This window comes from Microcaecilia unicolor, chromosome 2, assembly GCF_901765095.1.
Source record: "Microcaecilia unicolor chromosome 2, aMicUni1.1, whole genome shotgun sequence".
Classification (NCBI taxonomy): domain Eukaryota; kingdom Metazoa; phylum Chordata; class Amphibia; order Gymnophiona; family Siphonopidae; genus Microcaecilia; species Microcaecilia unicolor.
In genome coordinates this window covers 644,276,061-644,299,940 of record NC_044032.1, presented here as the reverse complement: position 1 = coordinate 644,299,940, position 23,880 = coordinate 644,276,061, and the positions used below count along the sequence as shown (strand labels likewise).

General features: G+C 46.3%; 1 protein-coding gene across 7 annotated transcripts in view; it reads left to right on the top strand.

Annotated features, from left to right (window-relative positions):
* Positions 1-23,880, top strand: part of LARP1B (La ribonucleoprotein domain family member 1B) — a 603,652-nt gene that overhangs the window by 228,539 nt on the left and 351,233 nt on the right. For all 7 annotated transcript variants that reach the window (XR_003940744.1, XR_003940743.1, XM_030191742.1 and 4 more), the window contains 2 exons: positions 15,834-16,008; positions 18,091-18,263. Coding sequence is in view for 5 of the 7 variants with exons in the window: in XM_030191742.1 (XP_030047602.1) it covers positions 15,834-16,008; positions 18,091-18,263 (348 nt within the window). In the remaining 2 variants the exon portion in view is untranslated. The remainder of the gene's footprint in view (positions 1-15,833; positions 16,009-18,090; positions 18,264-23,880) is intronic.

Here is a 23,880-nt window from a genome sequence, read left to right as displayed (position 1 = left end):
GCCATGGCTGCGTCGGTAGCCCACTTGAAGTCAGCCTCCATTGAAGAAATTTGCAAAGCTGCGACGTGGTCATCTGTCCACACATTCACATCTCATTACTGCCTGCAGCAGGATACCCGACGCGACAGTCGGTTCGGGCAGTCAGTTCTTCAGAACCTGTTTGGGCTTTAGGATCAAACTCCACCCCCCGAGGGCCCTGTTTGTTCTGTTCCAGGCTACACTCTCAGTTAGTTGGTAAATTTTTTTAGGTCAATCTCAGTTATGTCCTCGCCGTTGCGAGGCCCAATTGACCAATGTTATTGTTTTGAGTGAGCCTGGGGGCTAGGGATACCCCATCAGTGAGAACAAGCAGCCTGCTTGTCCTCGGAGAAAGCGAATGCTACATACCTGTAGAAGGTATTCTCCGAGGACAGCAGGCTGATTGTTCTCACAATACCCGCCCGCCTCCCCTTTGGAGTTGTGTCTTCCCTTGAAGTGTATTGTCTTGCTACATACTGGACTGGCCGGCTCGAGCCGGTTTCGGGCGGGAAGACGGCCGCGCATGCGCGGTGCGCGCGGGCGCGCGAGGGCTAGCAAAGGACTTTGCTAGTGAAGTTTCCGATTGGAGGGGCTGCCGTGGACGTCACCCATCAGTGAGAAGAATCAGCCTGCTGTCCTCGGAGAATACCTTCTACAGGTATGTAGCATTCGCTTTCCCTACCTGTCATCATCTCAAAAGGAGACACTCCGGTGGAACGGTGGGGTGTGGAACGAATCGCCATAAGGACCAATGGTAAGACAAGGTCCCAATTCTTACCTGAGGATGACACATACTTCTTCAGAATGGTCACGATGGTGCGATTAGCTCTTTCCACCTGTCCCGAAGATTGAGGTCGGTAAGCTATGTGCAACTTACTCTTTACTCCAAGCATCTTCCACATATGTTGAATCACCTCTGCCGTGAACTGAGAACCTTGGTCTGAATCCACTCGCATAGGCAAACCCCACCGGCTGAACACATGATTCAGTAGTAAGGTAGCCGTGGTTTCTGCCGTGCAGTTGGGTGCAGGCAGACACTCCAACCACTTGGTGAACAAGCAGGTGACTGTGAGCAAGTACTTGTTACCACGAGTGGATCGAACTACAGGACCAACCCAATCAATCTGGATATCCGACCAGGGCATGGCGATACCCTTCTTCCTAAGTGGTGCTCGGTGAGATGGTGAAGATGGCTGGAAACGACAACAGGTCAAACACCCTCGCGTGTACAACTGTACATCCTGTCGCATGTGAGGCCAATAAGCTACTTGCTTTAGGGTCTCATAGGTGATATTCTCCCCTCGATGTCCAGCACATGGTTCGTCATGGGCATGCTGCAACATAATGCCTCGATATTCTTTAGGCACCACCCATTGCTCAATGCCATGCTTACTCGTCCGAATAAGCAGGTCCTTGTGAAGTTTAAACTTCTCTCGGGAGGCGTAGAGTATCCTCATTTCCTCATCTTGCTTGTGTTCTTCCGTCAGGGAACAGTCTTGCGGATTCCATATGTACTCATAAAATCTACCGATCACCGGGTCGGTTTTCTGTGCCATGACAAGATCAAAGGATGGGACTTCCCTGCACCACTGGACCACCGGCGTGTCGTTGGACTGCTTCGCCTGTCGTCGGGTGACTGCATGGACAGCCGCAGTCTCCACATCTGGGGGTCGCCATAATTCTCCTGTAAGCGCACCCTCCTTGGCCAGGTGATCGGCCAAGTCGTTTCCCAGCTTGTCGGGACTGTCAACTTTTGCATGACCCTTGACCTTCTTCCAATAGATGGTCATGTCATGGTCCTTTACCAGTTGATCTAAAATCTGGATCAAGTTTCCATGATGTACTGGTTTTCCTTTGGAATTTAACATATTTTTCTGCTTCCAGATGGGCAAATGGGACACAAAATTCTGTCTCACATAGTCCGAATCCGTACATATGACCAACTGTCGGACTCCTTTCTGAATTGCAGACTGTACCGCCACCAGAGCTGCCACAATCTCAGCGTACTGATTGGTTCGCGAGCCCAAGCTGTGTTTCAGGGTCTCTTCAAGATTGGTTGGATCCCATACCACTCCTACTCCTGCAACCAATTCCTTGACTGTATCACGACGGTAAGCACAACCATCTACATAGACCTTAGGCATGGTAGCACAAGTCTGTTCATCATACAGATGGTGTCGATGAGGTTCTTTCTCTAGCGGGGGAACATCTGCTTCGGGAATACCTGCAATGGAATCCTGTTCTGCACAATCATGTAGGTCAGCCATACCTTGGGCTACTGCGTTACGATGTTTCTGAGCATACCTTACCTCCAGAGGCCAGCCTTGAAGAGCCAATGTCCAGGAGACTATTTTGCTGTTTGACACTCGACCGGTCTTAATTCGGTCACTACCCAAGAAACTGATGGGCTGGTGGCAAGTCTCCACAATTAGCTTCTCACCTTGGATGTAACTTCTGAAGTGTTGCAAAGCCCAAACGGTAGACAGGAGTGCTTTCTCACATTCGGAATACTTCCTCTCCACATCCGTTAGTCCTTTACTGGCATACGCCACTACCCTCTTATCCGTGTCATACTTCTGATATAGGACAGCACTCATAGAGTGTTGGGAATATCCCAAGTCCACGTAGAACTCACGACCTCCCTCGGGGTATGCGAGGCATGGGAAGCAGCTAAGCTTGTCTTTCAGCTCCTGCATAGCAGATTTCTGTTCTGGCCCCCAGACCCAAGGTGTATCTTTCTTCAACAACTTGACCAACGGTCGGGTGATCTCCGCATACTCATCTATGAACTGTCTGGAGTAGTTGCAAATTCCTAGAAAGGAACGAAGTTCAGTGATGTTGGTGGGCTGTTTCAACTGTTGTAAAGACTGCACTCGCTTCTTCTGGGGTCGCAGACCCTCAGCAGAAATTTCATACCCTAAGTAATTCAGTGATTTCCTGCACCATTGTCCTTTGGCAAGAGTCAGTTTAGCTCCAGCATCTGCCAACTGTGTGAAGACATGCTCCATCTCCTCCAGGTGTTCCTGAAAGGTAGGACTCTTGATCAGAATGTCATCCACATAGACCACTGTTCCTCGAGCTTCAGCATCTGGTAGGGCTTTGTGTAGGAAAATGTTGAATTCAGCAGGTGAATTGAGAAACCCAAAGGGTGTCCTGTTCCACGTATACTGCTTCTTCCCAAACGTAAAAGCCAGTTTATGCTGATCGTGGGGATGGACTGGTACTGTCCAAAACCCTGATGCCAAATCCAGGCTGGTGAAATACTTAGCCCCCCTGATGGTTGCAAGGTTCTGATCCAGTGGAGCCATAGGCCACCGGGAGAAGGGTACTCGCTTATTCAACTGACGGTAATCCAGAGCGATTCTCCAGCTGTTATTCTTTTTCAAGATGGGCCACAGAGGGGAGTTGTACGTGCTGTTGCATTGTCTGATGATACCCCTGGTCTCCAAAGTGTTGAGAATCTCTTGTACAGACTCATAGGAAGCCAATGGAATCTTATACTGACGCACAAAGACAGGCTTGCCACCAGGTTCCGTAGGCACTCTGGTGACATGTAGGTTCGTAAGTCCACAGTCATACGAATCTACAGCAAAAAGGTCCTTGTAATTGTACAACAACTGAGTCAACTTCCTCTTCTCTGTGTGAGTAGTACAAGCATCAGCCTGTTCCACTTGCTCTTTCACCATAGCATCAAACTCTGAGAAAGGTTGGTTGGATGAAATTTCCACCTGTTCTTCAATGTCCTCCTGCAAGGTTGAGGTTTCCACAGAATTCACCCTTCGAGGCTTCTGAGGTACAGACATTTCCCTGGACAGAAACAAGAAGTCATCTTCCACCTGTACCTGAGCACACGTCGCATCATAGGGCCAAACAAACTCGAGAGATATGAGGCCCCTGGGAGAGGTAAACCAACTGTCAGTCGTCTCCCCCCCCCGGCAGGTGTCCCAAGAAGAAGGCAGCCTGCCAAGGATAGGCAAACTTACCTCGACATCATGGAAAGACTGGCCAACCAGAAAGCCAAAAGAATCTCCAGCAGATAGCTCAACTTCAGCAGACTGTGGATTGGTGACCAACAGGTATAAGGTGGTACCGGTGACCTCCAAACATGGCAGAACACCAATTGCCAATCCAAGGTCTCGAAAGTGGGCATGTGGGTTAAAGAACACTACATCATCCAGCAGACGTTGTCCTTGAGCGAGGCGAAGCTTGAGGGAAAAATCCCGTACCCTACCTGGAATGGTTACATCCTTGTCACAGACTACCTCACAGACCTGGGGAATGGTCTGTCCAGACTTCAAACAAACAGCCGTAGGTTCAAGTTCCACTGGGTTGTTCTGCATTCTACTCCACAGGACAAGATTCACCAGGTCCACATAAACTCCCAGTCGTGCAAGGCAATCTGACCCCAAACATAAGGGTTCCCTCACGCCCCGGACAATAGAGAAGTGGTGAGTGAATGTCTTCTTTCCCACAGTCAAGGGAAGGCCACATATTCCGTCAAGCGGCTTGGAGCCTTGTCCCGGTACCTGTACCGAAGTAGAGGAACATCTGCTGAAGGGAAGTTGTACAGACTTGCGAATTTGGCTGTACAACGAGTCACTGATGTAGGAGAGATCACTAGTGAACAGTAAAGTAGCTTGAAGCAATTGGGTGTTAGCCACCTGAACTGGTATGGTGAATTCATCACCTTTCCGGGTGATGACAGTCACCTTGCAAGGATGAGCAAAATCAGGACCAGAGATAGGAGATGAGATTTCAAGTGATGCTGAGTCCTGTGAAACAATCTCTAGATGGTCCGCTTGTTGCCCCAGCTCTTCATGCTTCTGACCCCCTTTTGGTGCCTCTGTCAGCGGAGGCTCCCGCATGGGCGGATCCGCGGGACACCGGAGATCAGTCCGCAGGGGAGTGTCCTGTAGCTCCACAGAGTTGGCATCACCGACTGTACGCCAGTATCTCCCTCGCACATATTTAAGGGGTCGAGTGACTTTAGACCAGATCGTTTCCTCGTCGTAATCCAAAACAGGCCGAAATCTCTTCAAAAGGTCATTTCCAATCAGAAATTCTTCGCCCTCACTGGTAGTGATGATGGCTGGGTGCCTGACGGTCATCTGTCCAAGCTGTAAAGATAGCCAAACCTGTCCCACAGTTCCAATACTTTGATTGCCATAGGCCACCAGTGACAAGTCGCACGGTGTGACATGCAGCACATCCTGACCCCCCCCTAGAGATGCCTCTAGTTTCTGAAACAGGCCCTGGGTGACCAAAGTCACCTCTGAGGCTGTATCCAGGAGACCTTCACAGGAAAGTACTTGTTGAATTAACAACTCCACGGTATATCTGTAACCTTTAGATATAAGCTTACCTAGAAAATACCTGACTTCCTGGGATGAGTCTTTTGAAAGAGGCCCTTCCGGGTTCGAGGGCTGCGACGCGGCATGGTTCCCTGGGGACTCCTCACTGAAGGACGACAACGCATCCACGTGGACCGTGGGGACGCTTGCGGTAACAGGTTTTGTGGCCACGTCTAGTCATGCTTGTTCTTCCTCCGAAGAGGATGGCTGTTCCACCTCAACAGATTTAACACTAAGCCCCGGAGGGGTCGGCGGTCTAGAAGACTGGTCCTTCTGCTTCTGGAATTTGACCTTTTTATGAGATGGAGGTGTCTTAGGTACATTGCTAGACTCCGCAATTGAACATCTTGCCATCAATTGGTCCAGCTGAGCTTGCATAGCACGAATCTTCTCTGCATTCCACTTCTTCTGATTAAACCGCTTCTTTTTAGGTTGTTGCTGTCCCTCCTGTGCAATAGGGGGCGCTGCATCCCGCGGCAGGGCCTGAGAGCCCGGCGGCGTAGTTGGTCTCGGCGCTTTGTTTTCCAGAGAAAGCGTGGAAGTGACCGCACAAACGGCGGGTGGTATCACCCTGTTGCGACTTTTGGACGCCGGTTTCGGAGTCTCTGCGATGGGCTTGGCGCGGCAGATTTCAAAAATTCCTTCAGCCTGCTTTAGAAGGCTGGAATAGGGTTCTGCGTTTTTTCCTGCCAATGGAATCTTTATCGGATCAGGCAGACCCTGTATAAAAAGTTCCCTGAAATCACCAAATTCAAGATCTTTAGAATCAGGCGGCACCCCCCCTTGGTAAAATGCACGCTTCAAGCGATGGGCCCACTCCCGCGGACTCTCCTCCGGATTACAACTAATAGTATACGCTGCACGCTTAGCTTCAAGAGAGTTGGCAAAGAGACCGTAGCGCTTCGCTAAGGCTTGCTCCACTGACCGTAAATCGGGGTTATCGGACATGATCAAATCTAGAACTTCATGGCACTCGGTACTAAAGGTCCATTTGAGGAGGGCTCTGATGTCATCCTCAGAAGAGACGTGCATGGTCTGCAGGAGTTCATGCACTGCCTTAAGATGGGTTTCTATGGATACCGAGGCAGACTCTTTAAAAGGCGCTATTACGGTGCGTAGCATCTTTATAATATATGCTTGCCTCTCCATAGACATTCCTTTCTTGGGTTCCGGCTTGAAATGCCGCTGATCACTACCAGGTGTAGAGAACCTCGGGGCAGGTGTATTGCTAAAACTGGGTGGATCTGCCGAAGGCTGAAACCCTGAGCTAGGCACCTGACCAAGTGAGCTGATGATTTCAGCAGGCAGTCCCTGGACCCGTGCCCCCAGTGGGTGTGTCACTGTCTCGGGTCTGCTGCTTAGGTCACCAGCCACTATGGGGCTGGATTGTACAGAGGGGCGGGAAAGAGCCGAAGCCATGCCCCCAATGGGTGTGTTTAACTCGGGTCCCTCTCGGCTCACGTAACGGTTCATTTCGGGAGCTGGGCTTGGGTGACCCGCAGCAAAACTGTCGGGGAACTCTAAGGTATACGGTACTTCTTCCTGCGCCATGTGCGTAAGCTCTTGCTGCATTGTGGAAATCTTTACAGTGCACTCATCTAATGCTTTAGACAATGAATCTCTGTCCTTCACTGTACATTGTAATTGCAGTGAGACTGTCTCCTGCTTCTCTTTTAACTCCGCCAACTCTAGCTTGGCGGCGTGCCAATCTTGAAACACAGACACAGATTCTTCTTGAGTGGTCACTAGCTCCCTGCGCAACTCACTCTGAACACCTTCTGAGACCTGTTTTAGCTCCCGATTTAATGTCTGCAACTTATCTGTTTCCCTAATCTGGTTGTGTAATGCATCAGTCAAACGAGAAAATTTCTCTTGCAACGAATCAAAAGACACGAGGTACTGGGCAATTTCTTGCTTTAATGTGTAATTAAGTGCTTCACAATCAGTTAGGTCACCCTGCAAAGTTTTACACTTATCATACAGTGTCTGGCACTCCGTACAAATCTCTTCAGAAGAATTAGGTGGGGCGGGGCTTACATTGGTCCCTGCTAAAGCAGATTTGGCAGTCTCTAAATCAACTCGTAATGCAGCTAACTCGCTGTCTCGCTCCTGGACAGTTTCCCTAGTCTGGGACAAATCTAACTGCAAATCCGCTATGCGATCTGTTAGAGGTACAGATACCTCTCTTATCTCATTCATCAAAGAGTCTTTAACTGCCAAAAGAGACACGCCCAGTTCACAAAGCATCCATTGTGACAAATGCTGTTTCTCTTTTATAATTGTATTTAAAACCGTAGCATATGCTTCTGAGCTATTCGGTGAACTGCTACTAAATAAAGCACGTACAGACTCTACTGTAGGAGGTGCTGGTTTCGTCTTACTATGAGAGAGTGGCAGTAATATTTTCAGCACGCCCTTCTCCTGTTCACTCAGGAGAATTTCAGGCAATGTGCCAACCGTGCCGGTCGCCATGTTAAAGACTAAACACACCCTGTTTTCCTTCCTTACAGAGAGTTAGAGAAACCGTTTTTCCTCTTTTGGAGCTCAGAGTAATAAATCTGTCAACCAATTACAGCAATAAAACACAGCTGTATAAACAAAGGTCTGCCGTCAGCTAGGGTGGAACTGCAGTTCGTGCAAAGAAAAACAGAAGGTCAAACCAGCTTTCTGAAAAGACCCAGAAAAGTTTTAACTTCTGCTATTCTTGCACCAACCGTCCCGGACGAGAGCCCCAATTTGTAGGTGGTTATATATATATTTTGTAAGAGGCCAATTCCTACCTATGTACTCGCTTATGTCTAGGGGGCGTGGCCTCTGCCCAACCTTAGCTGCATGGAAAATAACGGACAGACCAATGGAATATATTAGTTTATTTATACAGCGTTATATACAAAAATATAGAAAACTCTTATCAGCTTATAGCATCAGCAATTCCTGATTGCATGCACAATGATACCAAAAATATAGAGAATAACTATGATTATCCTATTGGCTAATATGTAATGACAGATAAACACAATACCAAGATCCTAATGATTACCACACAAATCTTATACTAGGCTAACAGCGAGTAGAGATCATAAATCCTGACGTCACGCATCTGAGGGGTCCGAGCACAGACTAATTATCTAACCCAGCCTGAAGGAAGTAAACTATGATCTCACCGTCCCGGTCACCAGATCAGATTCCTTCCGATACCTCAGCCGAATGTCTCAGCGAGGTCCCACAAGCTCAGGTGATGCACTTGTCTTGATCAGCCACAGATGATACAGACTCAGTATAGATCCTGTAGACAGCTGTAACCTGGGGAAAAGCTTTGCCAGGTATTATCAGTAAGTCTCTCAGGTAAATCAGGTGCTTGCAGAAATGCAAGTGTTCTCCTCTTCTGTTCTTCTCTTCGGTTCTTCAGCAACTAACTTTCTTCTGTTCCCGCTTCTCAGACCAATCAGTTTTCTGGGAGCCAATCAGAAATAATCCCACCATGTACTCCCAGCATCTGTATGAAGCTTCCTTTGTCCGTCTTATCTCGTAAGCTCTCTCTCTCACTCTCTCTCCCTCAGGGACATGCATTCTCCCCCGATACAGAGTGACCTTGGAGGTGGTGCAGGCTTCAGTAAATCTATTACAAGCTGAAATGCTGACTTCTGCACAGTTGGTAGTCAGACATATAGATGAAAGGTTGCAGCGTCCATTTTGGCTGTAAAGGTGCTCTCATGTGCACCCCGGGTGGGTGAGATCACAGCAAATACTCCTACAGACCCTAGCCTCCCAGTGGTATCAGGCCGCTGGGGGACTAGAGGACGTGATCCACCTGTCCACGAGTTTTCTCAAATCCCTGTATTGGTGGACGATTTGCTCCAATTTGACTCTGGGACGTCCCTTCCAAATTCCTCAGCCGCAAAAAGTGCTGACCACGGATGCGTCTCTCCTGGGATGGGGAGCTCATGTCGATGGGCTTCACACCCAAGGAAGTTGGTCCCTCCAAGAACGCGATCTACAGATCAATCTTCTGGAGTTGCGAGCGATCTGGAACGCTCTGAAGGCTTTCAGAGATCGGCTGTCCCACCAAATTATCCAAATTCAGACAGACAACCAGGTTGCCATGTACTATGTCAACAAGCAGGGGGGCACCGGATCTCGCCCCCTGTGTCAGGAAGCCGTCAGCATGTGGCTCTGGGCTCGCCGTCAGGGCATGGTGCTCCAAGCCACATATCTGGCAGGCGTAAACAACAGTCTGGCCGACAGGTTGAGCAGGATTATGCAACCTCACGAGTGGTCGCTCAGTTCCAGGGTAGTGCGACAGATCTTCCAAGCGTGGGGCACCCCCTTGGTGGATCTCTTCGCATCTCGAGCGAACCACAAAGTCCCTCAGTTCTGTTCCAGGCTTCAGGCCTCCGGCAGACTAGCATCGGATGCCTTCCTCCTGGATTGGGGGGAGGGCCTGCTGTATGCTTATCCTCCCATCCCTCTGGTGGGGAAGACTTTGTTGAAACTCAAGCAAGACCGAGGCACCATGATTCTGATTGCTCCTTTTTGGCCGCGTCAGATCTGGTTCCCCCTTCTTCTGGAGTTATCCTCCGAAGAACCGTGGAGATTGGAGTGTTTTCCGACCCTCATCACACAGGACGAGGGGGCGCTTCTGCATCCCAACCTCCAGTCTCTGGCTCTCACGGCCTGGATGTTGAGGGCGTAGACTTTGCCTCTTTGGGTCTGTCAGAGGGTGTCTCCCGCATCTTGCTTGCTTCCAGGAAAGACTCCACTAAGAGAAGTTACTTCTTCCATTGGAGGAGGTTTGCCGTCTGGTGTGACAGCAAGGCCCTAGATCCTCGCTCTTGTCCTACACAGACCCTGCTTGAATACCTTCTGCACTTGTCTGAGTCTGGCCTCAAGACCAACTCTGTAAGAGTTCACCTTAGTGCAATCAGTGCATACCATTACCGTGTGGAAGGTAAGCCGATCTCAGGACAGCCTTTAGTTGTTCGCTTCATTAGAGGTTTGCTTTTGTCAAAGCCCCCTGTCAAGCCTCCTACAGTGTCATGGGATCACAATGTCGTTCTCACCCAGCTGATGAAACCTCCTTTTGAGCCACTGAATTCCTGCCATCTGAAGTACTTGACCTGGAAGGTCATTTTCTTGGTGGCAGTTACTTCAGCTCGTAGAGTCAGTGAGCTTCAGGCCCTGGTAGCCCAGGCCCCTTACACCAAATTTCATCATAACAGAGTAGTCCTCCGCACTCACCCTAAGTTCTTGCCAAAGGTCGTGTCGGAGTTCCATCTGAACCAGTCAATTGTCTTGCCAGCATTCTTTCCCCGTCCTCATTCCTGCCCTGCTGAACGTCAGCTGCACACATTGGACTGCAAGAGAGCATTGGCCTTCTACCTGGAGCGGACACAGCCCCACAGACAGTCCGCCCAATTGTTTGTTTCTTTTGATCCCAATAGGAGGGGAGTGGCTGTAGGGAAATGCACCATATCCAATTGGCTAGCAGATTGCATTTCCTTCACTTACGCCCAGGCGGGGCTGGCTCTTGAGGGTCATGTCACGGCTCATAATGTTAGAGCCATGGCTGCGTCGGTAGCCCACTTGAAGTCAGCCTCCATTGAAGAAATTTGCAAAGCTGCGACGTGGTCATCTGTCCACACATTCACATCTCATTACTGCCTGCAGCAGGATACCCGACGCGACAGTCGGTTCGGGCAGTCAGTTCTTCAGAACCTGTTTGGGCTTTAGGATCCAACTCCACCCCCCGAGGGCCCTGTTTGTTCTGTTCCAGGCTGCACTCTCAGTTAGTTGGTGAATTTTTTAGGTCAATCTCAGTTATGTCCTCGCCGTTGCGAGGCCCAATTGACCATGGTTGTTGTTTTGAGTGAGCCTGGGGGCTAGGGATACCCCATCAGTGAGAACAAGCAGCCTGCTTGTCCTCGGAGAAAGCGAATGCTACATACCTGTAGAAGGTATTCTCCGAGGACAGCAGGCTGATTGTTCTCACAAACCCGCCCGCCTCCCCTTTGGAGTTGAGTCTTCCCTTGAAGTGTATTGTTTTGCTACATACTGGACTGGCCGGCTCGAGCCGGTTTCGGGCGGGAAGACGGCCGCGCATGCGCGGTGCGCATGGGCGCGCGAGGACTAGCAAAGGCCTTTGCTAGTAAACTTTCCGATGGAGGGGGCTGCCGAGGACGTCAACCCATCAGTGAGAACAATCAGCCTGCTGTCCTCGGAGAATACCTTCTACAGGTATGTAGCATTCGCTGTATCTGATCAAACACAACATCATGCTACACATTTAATTCTGATGATTGGCTTATACCATAACATTCCCTCTCTTGGTTCTAAGTGACAAATGTTAACATAAAATTTGGAGCGAAGAACCATAAAAATAAACTATAAAGACTACAAAAAAAAAAACCTTAACTCTAACCTAATACAGTAGCATAATTCAAAAGAATAATAGCAAAGATACTGAACTGTTTACATGGGCATGTGTATTGGAAGAGGTGAATCTCTTAATAGAGGACAGTGAACAGACTGGACTGTGCAGGTCTTTTCCTACCGTCATCTACTATGTCACGTCACTATGAATCTTGGAATATGTCCTTAGCTGGAATATGACTGTTATAAGACTCATCATTATTAATTTTGTTTGCTCATGACTGAAAGGCTATCTGGGTTAAGTTTTCTGTGGTCAGTTTCATTAGGCTTCTATTCAGTCAGGTGGCAGAGTATGGCTTTGCTCTGGTTTAAAATAGGATTGCAAGTACACTTTATATGACTTCAGTCACACAAGTGCCATTTTGCTCTATTTCCAGAAACCACCTCTTTTTGTGTCACCTGCTCGGGCGTAGGTTGATGCCGAGATGGAACATATAGACAGAATAACAGGAGACAGTTAGAAAATAAGGGTGACTAATTTAGGGAGAAAATTGAAAATGAAGAAGCTTGCACAGATCAAACACAGGAATAGAGAAAATATCTGAAAAATGTGTTATATCTATTCTGCCCATCCATACACCTACTGAGCTCTCCAGAGATCTGTGCTTGTCCCATGGAAACAGAAAAATGAAGGCAGATAAAGACCATATGGCCTATCCAGACTGCCCATCCACGCCACTTGCTATCCCTTCCGTTCCCCTAGAGATCCTACTTACCTGTCCCAAGCTTTCATGAATTCAGTTACATTTTCATCTCCACCACCTCCATTGGGAAGCTGTTCCATATATCCGTCATCCTTTTCTTAGATCATTCCTGAGTCTATCCTTTTTCGCCTGTATCCAATTAACTACTCATTCCACAGCTTCCTTTTAATTATTACCATCTATGTGCTACCTGAAATTCACATCACTGGAAGACCAGTTATATCAGATTATTTTAATCTGATGGATGAAGTCTGATATAGAGAGACTGGGTATACTGGTTGTATTGGAATCTGAGATCCCATCAAGGCTTTCTCATTTTCATTGCACCTTCTTGCCCCCCTCCCTATTCCCGCATTCCTGGTGTCCAGCAATGCATATCCCAACCCACAACTGTGTGCCATCTTTCTTCTCCCTCCCTTGCCCCACATATTCCAGCATCCCCCCTCACTCCTTCCATGTCCAGCTTTATCCCCCCCCCCCAATCTGCTCCCTTCCCTCAAGCCTGTTCTCGTCCCATTGCTGGACTGCCCCTGCCCAACGTGTTGCAGGATCTATCTCCTCTTCTCCCCTCCCCCGTTCTGCTTTGTCTCTTCATTTACTTCCCCCTTCTCAAACCTGTCCTAGTCTCACTGTGAGCAAGAAGTAGAAAGGGTGGGTGTGGAGCCTCATGCTGTTGTGAATCCAGCCGGAAGTTGGAAGAACCGGGCCCTTCTTGGCAGCAGGAAGTGCGTGGGAGGGAGGGTGCATCCGGCAGACATTTGTTGCAAGCCCCCAGGAAGGATATACCATCCAATATAGGAATGAGCTTGTTGTTTCGACCTTTGAGGGAAATGTGGAAAGATCTGATTAAGTACTGGAGAATTTCACAGGTGACCTCTGATTTATTGCCCATATGGAGTAACCCAAGCTTTCCTTCGGTCTCTGACAATCCGATATTTTGAAGATGGGAGATGTTGGGCATAACGAGATTGGAGCACATTCTGGACTCAAAGGGTGCGTTGCTATCCCTGGGAGCTTTGGGTATTGGGATTAACTCCAGTAACACGTATGCCTATATTCAATTGGCCCATTATGTTCATACAATTAGTACAGAGTTGCGGGGAGCTGCGCATAGTAGGCGTCTGAGAGCTTTTTTTTTTTCACTCTATTCCGGGTGAACGTTTGTTGGTTTCTGGACTATATATTATTGGTTCCTTGTAAGAATAAGAACTCTATTAGGGATCGATGGGCCTCGGATTTGGGGTGCATAGATCTGACATTGGATTTTGATCAGCTTTCAGCTGCCATTCCATCTCTTACTGTCAGTGCGGACTTGTGTACATGTCTGTATTTTGCACAGAGCATATCTTACGAAGGTCCAAATTTTCAATATGGGGGGAGCAGAGGAGCCTTTGTGCTCCAAATGCAAATGACAGGTGGGGACTTTTTGCACTCCCTCTAGGAATGTCCAATAATCCATAAATTTTGGCTGGCAATATTTCACTTTTTGGAAAAACTGTTGAGGATGCCAATTCCTTGCCTCCCTCTTGATGTGCTTGTAGATAAATACAGACTTTTTGCTCTGCAGAGTAGAGGTATGCAACTTTTAGTCAGAAAGGCGTGTCTCCTGGGCAAACGGCTTATTATGAGCGCTTGGACTGGGGATCAGCCACCAGACTTTTGGCACTGGCGCAATCAGCTTCATGAGCTTTTGCTGTTGGAACGCAGGTTGGTGGGAATGTCCCCAAAAAAGAAGAAACATTTTTTGGAGGTTTGGGATCCATATATTAATTACTAGTAAAAAAAAAAAGGCCTGTTTCTGACACAAATGAAACGGGCGCTAGCAAGGTTTTCCTCGGAGTGTGTATGTTTGAGAGAGAGTTTGTGTGAGAGATGGAATGTGTGTGTCAAAGAGAGAATGAGAGAGAGACAGAGTGTGTGTGTGTTTGTGTGAAAGAGAGAGTGTGTGAGAGAGTGTCTGTGTGTGTGAGATTGTGTGTGTGACAGAGAGAGTGTGATAGAGAGTGTGTCAGAGAGTGTATGTGAGAGACAGTGAGTGAGTGTGTGCCCCCACCCCCCCTCGCAGGGGCCCCCTCCCCACCCCCACCTCTCTCTCCCCTGCCCCCCCCTGCAACCACCCATGTCCAGCGACCCTCCCACCCCCCCCCCCCCCCCCCCCCGGCGCATCAAACCCCCTTGCCACCCGCAGCTGCCACTGGTAATGCTGTCCGGCCGCTGCTGCTGCTTCTCCTGTTGAGTAGCAGCGGCCGCTACAAAAAGAAAAAAAGCAGTAAATGTTTTTAAACCTGAAACGCGGCACCGTAGACAGCCATCAGGCATTGGCTGTCGGCTCTGCAGCCGCTCCTCCTCTCGCCTCTCACGTCGCTGCGCTCCTCCGGGGTCTTACTCCAGGGGCAGTAACGTGGAGGCGAGAGGAGGAGCGGCTGCAGAGCCGACAGCCAATGCCTGATGGCTGTCTACGGTGTCGCTTTTCAGGTTTTAAAACATTTATGGCTTTTTTTCTTTTTGTAGTGGCCGCTGCTGCTCAACAGGAGAAGCAGCAGCGGCCAGACAGCGTTACCAGTGGCAGCTGCGGGTGGCGAGGGGGTTTAAAAGTGGATGATATATGTGTTAGTTTGCACATACTTGGAACAACAGATTTGTAATCTGAAATGAGTAGAGTTTGTTGTACTATTACAGTTTGTGTATTAAGATATCTCCAATAAAAACATAAAACCATTTTGGTTGTTTTATCTACTGAAATAGATTTTTGATCATTGTTTACCCTAAATGCAAGTAGAAGTATGCACATTGTTGAACAAAGCATGTTTTAAAAAATTTTGCAGTGTTGCGCAGAATTCCTGAAGGTAGAATTTGTTAGAGGAGGAGCAATGTGCATGATTTTTGTTTAATGGGAAAAATTTATTTGGCAAGAAAGCGGGTACAAATCCTCTGTAAGTAATGGTTCATTGGCAATAATGAAAGCAAAACTGCATATGTAGTTTTGCTTACGTCATTGCTTCAGATCCTGTGGGTAAAAGCCACCCATGGGATTTGCAAGACCACAGATTTTATTTACCCTTTAGGGAATACTTACTACTTGAAGCTGTTATCCAATGGCTTTTCAAACCACAAATTTGGGGAGTGTTTAAGTCAAGTTGGATGAGTGACATGGGGTTTAGGTTTGGGGGAGAGGTGACTGATTTTGAAGCATGCCTGTTCAAGGAGATGGTTCACAAAGTTACAAATGTAGCTTTTGAAATCAGTAATTAGTGACTTTAGTAAATTACAAAAAAGATTAATAAGATGGTAGTGGAGACTGTTTCATTAATATAGACCTTTTCTGGCATAGGCATTAAAGGACAGCACAGAGGTGGAAATTGTTGACCAGAAAATAAGAAGAAAGATTGAACCTGAGAAGTGGCCCATTCCTGGTCCTCCTCCACCCGATTTCTCTCAAACGGACTTCTCTCGGCTTGTTGACTGCCCGGAATTCGTACCAGGCAAAGCCTTCAGCTCACACACCGGTATTTGCTATTGTCATTTTTAGTGGCATGAGTAAGCACAATAAAGTTCAGTTCTTGTCCTCTCGAGTTGAGTTTGAAATTATCTGCACTGAGTCACTATATATTATGTATTGGCTGTAGTTAGGGAAACCATATCTGGACCATGGAAGTAGAAGAGATGTCAATCACTCTTAATTGCAAACTGTTCTTATAATCATGCTAACATTAAAGGCAATTGATGCTCATAGAAAAAATGAGAAGCACCGACATGTTCTGGAACTAAAATCATTAAGATCTTAGCTGCCTTTTAAGTACTGCCTATATGGGGTGCTCTTAAAAGGGAGATTTTGTCCCTTCCAGGTCTTCAGCATTTTTATCTCAAACAGTCTGCCATTGGAGTCTTCAGCATGTTCAACACTTAACTTCATCTGATATATCCGCTCTTCACACTTATTTGTAATTGAAAGAAGCAAACTATAAGTTCATAAATTACATATTTGTAGAATACTTTATATTTGATAAGGTTGGGACCATTTGATGGTGCATATTTAGAGATGACTATACTGCTGTTTATTGGGTATTGCACATTAAACCATGATCTAATTTGCATGTAATCCCTGGTAGAATAGTAACAGTCTGTTACTGAGGTGCCACCTATAGCTGTAACATTTAAGCAGTGCCAAATGCCAGATAATAAATATTTTTATAGGTAAGACAGCCAGATGGAAGCCCTGAGTTTTTCCATATAGCAAGTTTCCTGATAAAAGGACTTGGGATATATAATCTGCCCTACTACAGTGTTTTCCTGCTAGTGTTCTTTCAGGCCTGATCAGTTGTACCATAGAAGAGTCACTACTGCTAGATACTAAGATCCAGACCAGCACTTGGGCTCTGCTCTCAGCAACTCACAGGAATAAGAGATGGTAGCAGTGACTCTGAAACAAGCAGGCACTTGACGAGCACGTGCAGTCATACAAAACCGCTCCTTCCTATCTAGAGTGAACTCGGGAATGTGAGAACAGGCAGCATGCAGGTTACAGAGAGCTGGCCCCTGCTTTTATGTATTTATTTATAAAATTAATATTCTACATCATCTGCATAGAGCATTACATAAAACACAACAATAATAAAATCAACAATAAAAGCCCATCATAAATAAAAAAACATATTTACATTGCACACAGCACCTCTTCCTCTTTCTGAGACACCTCCTGTGAGTCTTTCCAGTCTCTGCTACGGCTTTCAGTGCTTCCCAAGCTCTTCCTTTAATCATATGGAATCTTTCCATGTCTGCACTGCTTACTCTGCAGAGGCTGGTATGTCACACAATCTTTTTTTGTTATTGGAGATGTGCCTTGGTCTTGAAAAGGTTGGTAAATACTATGCTACTCTATTTAAACTACCATGGAAAATTCTGAAAGCTTCTAATTAATGGATTTCTGAAAAAAACCTTGGAGCATGTGTGGTTCATTACTCATCATACACCCGGAGGTAGATGAGGCCAAAGTACAACCTGTAGCAACATCTAGTGGTGAGCTAAAGAACAGCGATGAAAGGAGGTGTGATGTGGGAAACAACTCGGAATGCAGCTGTGCTTCATAACTTTCAGAGCAGATTGGAAAGAAAAGAAAGAGGCCTTGTGGAGGCGCTAAAGGTGAAGTGAACTTTTTAAAGGTTTAAATGTCAAAGATTTTTACTGTGTCTGGCCATTCTCCAAAAATCTATACCCATGTGGTTTTATCTTCCCAGTTCTAATTTTCTCTACCTTTTCTGATCTCCAAGGGCAGGGTTGCAAACTTCTGAGTTCCTTATGAAAATAACTATATGTCTAGTTTAGGTTTTCTTATTTGTGATATCAACCTTTTTAATGTGTAAACATTGTATTTTTCTCTCAGCATTTTGTCTTTCATCACCTTTAACACATCCTGATCCTGTATAGAATTTATTTGCAAACTCTTATGATATTGCTGTGTTGCATAATCACTGTGAGCTAGCTTTGCTTGTTTTTTTTTTCCTTTTAATAATTCAGTTTTCAATCCTTGGTTGTAAGCTGAAAGCATAAGACCTGAAACTGCCTAATGTTACATTGAATTTAACACACAGAGTCTGCACCAAGTTCTCCAAGAACAGGAAGCCAGCCAAATCCAAAGAAGAGCACGGAATTGGATAGCCTTCAGGTCATGTCCAAAGGACTGTCTGCTAGTTTGCCTGATTTGGACTCTGAACCTTGGATAGAAGTTAAAAAGAGACATCGACCATCTCCAGTCAAACCAAATGTGAGTATATGATTCAGTGGCAGTACAGGCATCTTTGCACTTACTGATAATGTACATCATCATGCTTTTAGAAGGATCATCTCTCAGCTGAAAAGAAAGTTGCTCCTCTGCCTTTGTTGTGAATATTTATGGTGATCGGATACCTACCATTTCTTAGAGAACTGGGAGGAAATCAGTAGCCAGAACTTAATTTTGGAGGGGGCCTAGGGGTGGACTTGGTAGGGGGCAAGCATTTTTTATACCCCCCCCCCCCTCCCCAGCTGCATCTGCATCATACCTTTGCTGGCAGGGATTCTAAAGCCCCACCAGCTGAAGAGATTCACCACTGAAGCCCCCACCTGTGCTGCCTGAACAGCGAGGAAGCCAGTGGGTGCTGTAGCCTTCAACTCTAACACTTCTGCATATGCTAAGTTTAATGCATTAACTGAGCATCCATGGAAACGCCAGCATTGGTGACAGGAACACCCATTGGTGTGCTGGTAAATTTTTAACAGGCTCTCTCCCCCATCCACCTCTGCGCCCCCCCCCCCAAAAAAAAAAAAAAAATTGCAGAGCTGGCTATACCTGGGGAGAGAGCCTTGGGGGAGGGGGTGGTAATGCATTACTCTCTCTGGGAATTTTTTTTTTTTTTTAATGTTCCAAGGCTCCAATCTAATTCATGTGGTACAAAATGCCATAAATAAGTAAATAAATAGATATAAACATGTTGTTTGTTTTAAAAGCCCTTTACCAGGAGAAAAAAAGTCTCTGTACCAATAACAGGGTTAGGTGTCTCTATAACCAGCCCCTCCAAATGACACACTGATTACGATTTAGATTTAGATTGTAAGCTCTTTGAGCAGGGACTGTCTTTCTTCTATGTTTGTGCAGCGCTGCGTATGCTTTGTAGCGCTATAGAAATGCTAAATAGTATTAGTAGTAGTAGATTTGTAACATAGTAACATGGTAGATGACGGCAGAAAAAGACCTGCACGGTCCACCCAGTCTGCCCAACAAGATAAACTCACATGTGCTATTTTTTGTGTATACCTTACCTTGATTTGTACCTGTCTTTTTCAGGGCACAGACCGTATAAGTCTGCCCCGCCTCCCACCACCAGCTCTGGCACAGACCGTATAAGTCTGTCCAGCACTATCCCCACCTCCCAACCACCAGCCCTGCCTCCCACCACCAGCTAAGCTTCTGGGGATTGTAAGCATTTATAGATGATAACTCTTCTGGGCAAAGCTACCCAATGAGTAATTCCCAGGTTCCGTTTACAGAAGTCTGGCTAAACCAACTTCCTAACTCTGTCCAGGGGTTATATATTATAAAGGAACCTGGCTGTTCTGGGCCTACACCAGAACTTTTCTTCTGTTAGAGAGAACTGGAATAAAAGTAAAGTCACTGCTGTGAAATATATTAATTTATTATATAGGTAAGAAATAGAATAATACACCCTACACTACAGCTCAGCTGTATAAATGTAGCTCCCTTATGCTGATAAGCAACTGTAGAATGTATTGTCTAACTAAAGCACTGATATCACTGGTTACTAGGTTATTACACAATCCTGATTAGTAATACTGACTAGGTCATGAAGTAATACAGTTAGCAGCACATCTTCCTGATCACAAAGTTCTGACTAACCCGCCTTTGCTGAGGTAAGAACCCACTAGCTAATCCCCGACTATAGGAAACAAATCCCTGTAATTCTCACCGAGCTGACTCTAGGTGGTCTCTCAGATGAAGTGGACACAGGTTTTTCCCTTTAGACTCCAGCTGTTTTCCACAGCGAGTCCCCGTCTTAGGAAACAGCACAGGCTCTCTGCAGCATGCAGGATTACAGTCTCTCTGGCCGGTAGAGCTGAACCAACAGGTACTTTCTTCAGATGGTCAGTTCACAAGGTTGTGGACCACTTCAGGTCTCGCTGGTCTTCTTGCCAGCTACCCTTCTTCCAGTAGAACCAGACAAATTCTCCCTTTCTTCCTTCTCTTCTTCTTCTTTCTCTGTCCCTTTTCTGGTTCCCGCTCTCTGCCCCTGATTCCCAGGTGACCAGACAGCAACCAATCAGGATCTTGTCCAGCTCCTTCCCTGAGCAAGAAAAAACTTTTTGATCTTCCAGTTGTTAAATTGTGGTATGCATTCCTGTCTCTCATCAGACTCGCTGGCACCATGGCCTTACCCCCTGTAGCTCATCAGGGAGGTGCAATGGTCAGGTAGCCCACTGCATATCCTTGAGTTTTTTTCAGACCTGCCAGTTTTTTACCACAAGCAGAGCTCTGCCACAAACAGAAAGTTGAATCTGCTTGGTCACTGAAGTGCAGGGTCTTAGTTGACAGACTCCATCTTGACATAGTTGTATACACAGGCAGAGACCAGCAGAGTGAGGCTCACAGGGAAATAGCCCTACAGGATCCCTTCCTTCTGAGCAGGATTCCTCTATGTTTATCCCATGCATGTTTGAATTCCGTTACCGTTTTCCTCTCCACCACCTCCCGCGGGAGGGCATTCCAAGCATCCACCACTCTCTCCGTGAAAAAATACTTCCTGACATTTTTCTTGAGTCTGCCTCCCTCAATTTCATTTCATGTCCTCTAGTTCTACCACCTTCCCCTCTCCGGAAAAGGTTCGTTTGCGGATTAATACCTTTCAAATATTTGAATGTTTGTATCATATCACCCCTGTTTTTCCTTTCCTCCAGGGTATACATGTTCAGGTCAACAAGTCTCTCCTCATACGTCTTGCAACGCAAATCCCATACCATTCTCATAGCTTTTCTTTGCACCGCTTCCATTTTTTTAACATCCTTCGCAAGGTACGGCCTCCAAAACTGAACACAATACTCCAGTTGGGGCCTCACCAACGTCTTATACAGGGGTATTGAAACCTCTTTTCTTCTGCTGGTCACACCTCTCTCTATACAGCCTAGCAATCTTCTAGCTACGGCCACCGCCTTGTCACACTGTTACGTCGCCTTCAGGTCCTCAGATACTATCACCCCAAGATCCCTCCCCCCGTCTGTACCTATCAGACTCTCACCACCTAACACATACGTCTCCCATGGATTTCTACTCCCAAAGTGCATCACTTTGCATTTCTTCGCATTTAATTTTAATTGCCAAACGTTAGACCATTCTTCTAGCTTCCGCAGATCTTTTTTCATGCTTTCCACTCCCTCCAGGGGAGCTACATTTGTAACTTTGTGAACCATCTCCTTGAACAGGCATGCTTCAAAATCAGTCACCTCACCCCCAAACCTAATGCAAATCTTGGTGTCATCCGCAAAAAGGCAAACTTTACCTTGTAAGCCTTCGGCAATATCACTCACAAATATATTGAATAGAATCGGCCCCAGCACCAATCCCTGAGGCACTCCACTACTCACCTTTCCCTCCTCTGAGCGAACTCCATTTACCACCACCCTCTGGCGTCTGCCCGTCAACCAGTTCCTAATCCAGTTCACCACTTCGGGTCCTATCTTCAGCCCGTCTAGTTTATTCAAGAGCCTCCTGTGGGGAACCGTGTCAAAAGCTTTGCTGAAATCTAAGTAGGTTACGTCCATAACACATCCTTGATTTAATTCTCCGGTCACATAGTCAAAGAATTCAATGAGATTCGTTTGGCACGATTTCCCTTTGGTAAAACCATGTTGTCTCGGATCTTGCAACTTATTTGCTTCCAGGAAATTCACTATCTTTTCCTTCCACATCGCTTCCATTACTTTTCCAATAATTGAAGTGAGGCTTACCAGCCTGTAGTTTCCAGCTTCTTCCCTATCACCACTTTTGTGAAGAGGGACCACCTCCGCCGTTCTCCAATCCCACGGAACCTCTCCCGTCTCCAAGGATTTATTAAACAAATCTTTAAGAGGACCTGCCAGAACCTCTCTGAGCTCCCTCAATATCCTGGGGTGGATCCCATCCGGTCCCACTGCTTTGTCCACCTTTAGATTTTTAAGTTGTTCATACACACTCATTTATTTATTTATTTATTTGTAGCATTTGCATCCCACATTTTCCCACCAATTTGCAGGCTCAATGTGGCTTACATTTGCCGTAATGGCGGTTGCCATTTCCAGGTAACAGAATTACAAATGGTACTGCGTTAAGGTGCATACATACATGGTAAAGAAGAATACATTATGGTAATGCATGAAGGTTCCTGATTAATAAATTGGATTGTAACATACATTAGATCATCGACTATAGAGAGACCCTATTCGACATAAGGTTTAAAGTGGTAGTGCTTGATCATTAATAGCAAAGCGGTTACGCGATAAAAGTTTGGTTTTGTATAGGTCGTGTATAATGTTGTTATTTAGTATTTAAGATGGATGTTTATGGTATGCCTTCTTGAAAAGATCTGTTTTCAGTAGCCTTCGGAAGATGGTTAAGTCTTGCATTGTTTTTATGGCCTTCGGTAGTGCGTTCCATAGCTACGTGCAGATGTATGAGAAACTGGTCGTGTATGTGGATTTGTATTTTAGCCCTTTACAGTTAGGATAGTGGAGATTGAGGAATGTGCGCGATGATCTCTTTGCATTTCTAGTAGGCAAGTCTATAAGGTCTGACATGTAGGTTGGGGCTTCTCCGTAGACGATTTTGTGGACCAGGGTGCAAACTTTGAATGCAATTTGTTCTTTTAGTGGGAGCCAGTGTAGTTTTCCTCTTAGGGGTTTGGCGCTTTCATATTTCGCTTTCCCAAATATGAGTCTGGCTGCTGTGTTTTGGGCGGTTTGAAGCTTCTTAATGATTTGTTCTTTGCATCCGGCATAAATGGCATTGCAGTAGCCTAGATGACTTAGCACCATTGATTGAACTAGGTTGCGGAATACTTCCCTTGGGAAGAAAGGTTTGATTCTCTTAAGTTTCCATATTGAGTAGAACATTTTCTTTGCTGTATTTTTCGCATGGTCTTTGAGTGTGAGATGTCGGTCAATTGTGACTCCCAGAATTTTCAGGCTGTCTGAGACCAGAAGTATGTACAGTGTGGGGTGTTTATGGTACTGGGTTTGTTTGTGTTGTATTGTGAGGACAGGATGAGACATTGTGTTTTTTCTGCGTTTAGTTTTAGTTGGAATGCGTCCGCCCATAAGTTCATTATTTGGAGGTTGTGTGTGATTTCATTTGTGATTTCGGTTATGTCTTGTTTGAACGGGATGTATATCGTGACATCGTCAGCATAGATGTACGGGTTAAGTCCTTGGTTGGATAGCGATTTGGCTAAAGGTGTCATCATTAAGTTAAAAAGGGTTGGTGAGAGCGGTGATCCTTGTGGTGGTACTCCACATTCAGGTTTCCATGGTGTTGACGTTTTTGAGTTTGAGATCACTTGATAAGATCTTGCTGTTAAGAAGCCTTTGAACCATCTTAGTACGTTTCCTCCAATCCCGAAGTAATCTAGGATGTTCGGGGGTATTTGGTGGCTGACCATGTAGAACGCGCTGGACATATCAAATTGTAGGAGTAGTACATTGTTTCCAGTTGCAATTAGTTGTTTGAATTTGGTTATGAGAGTGGTTAGCACTGTTTCAGTACTATGGTTGGATCGAAATCCTGACTGTGATTCATGTAGTATTGTGAATTTGTTTAGGTAATTGTTGAGTTGTTTGGTTACCATACTTCCCATTCATTT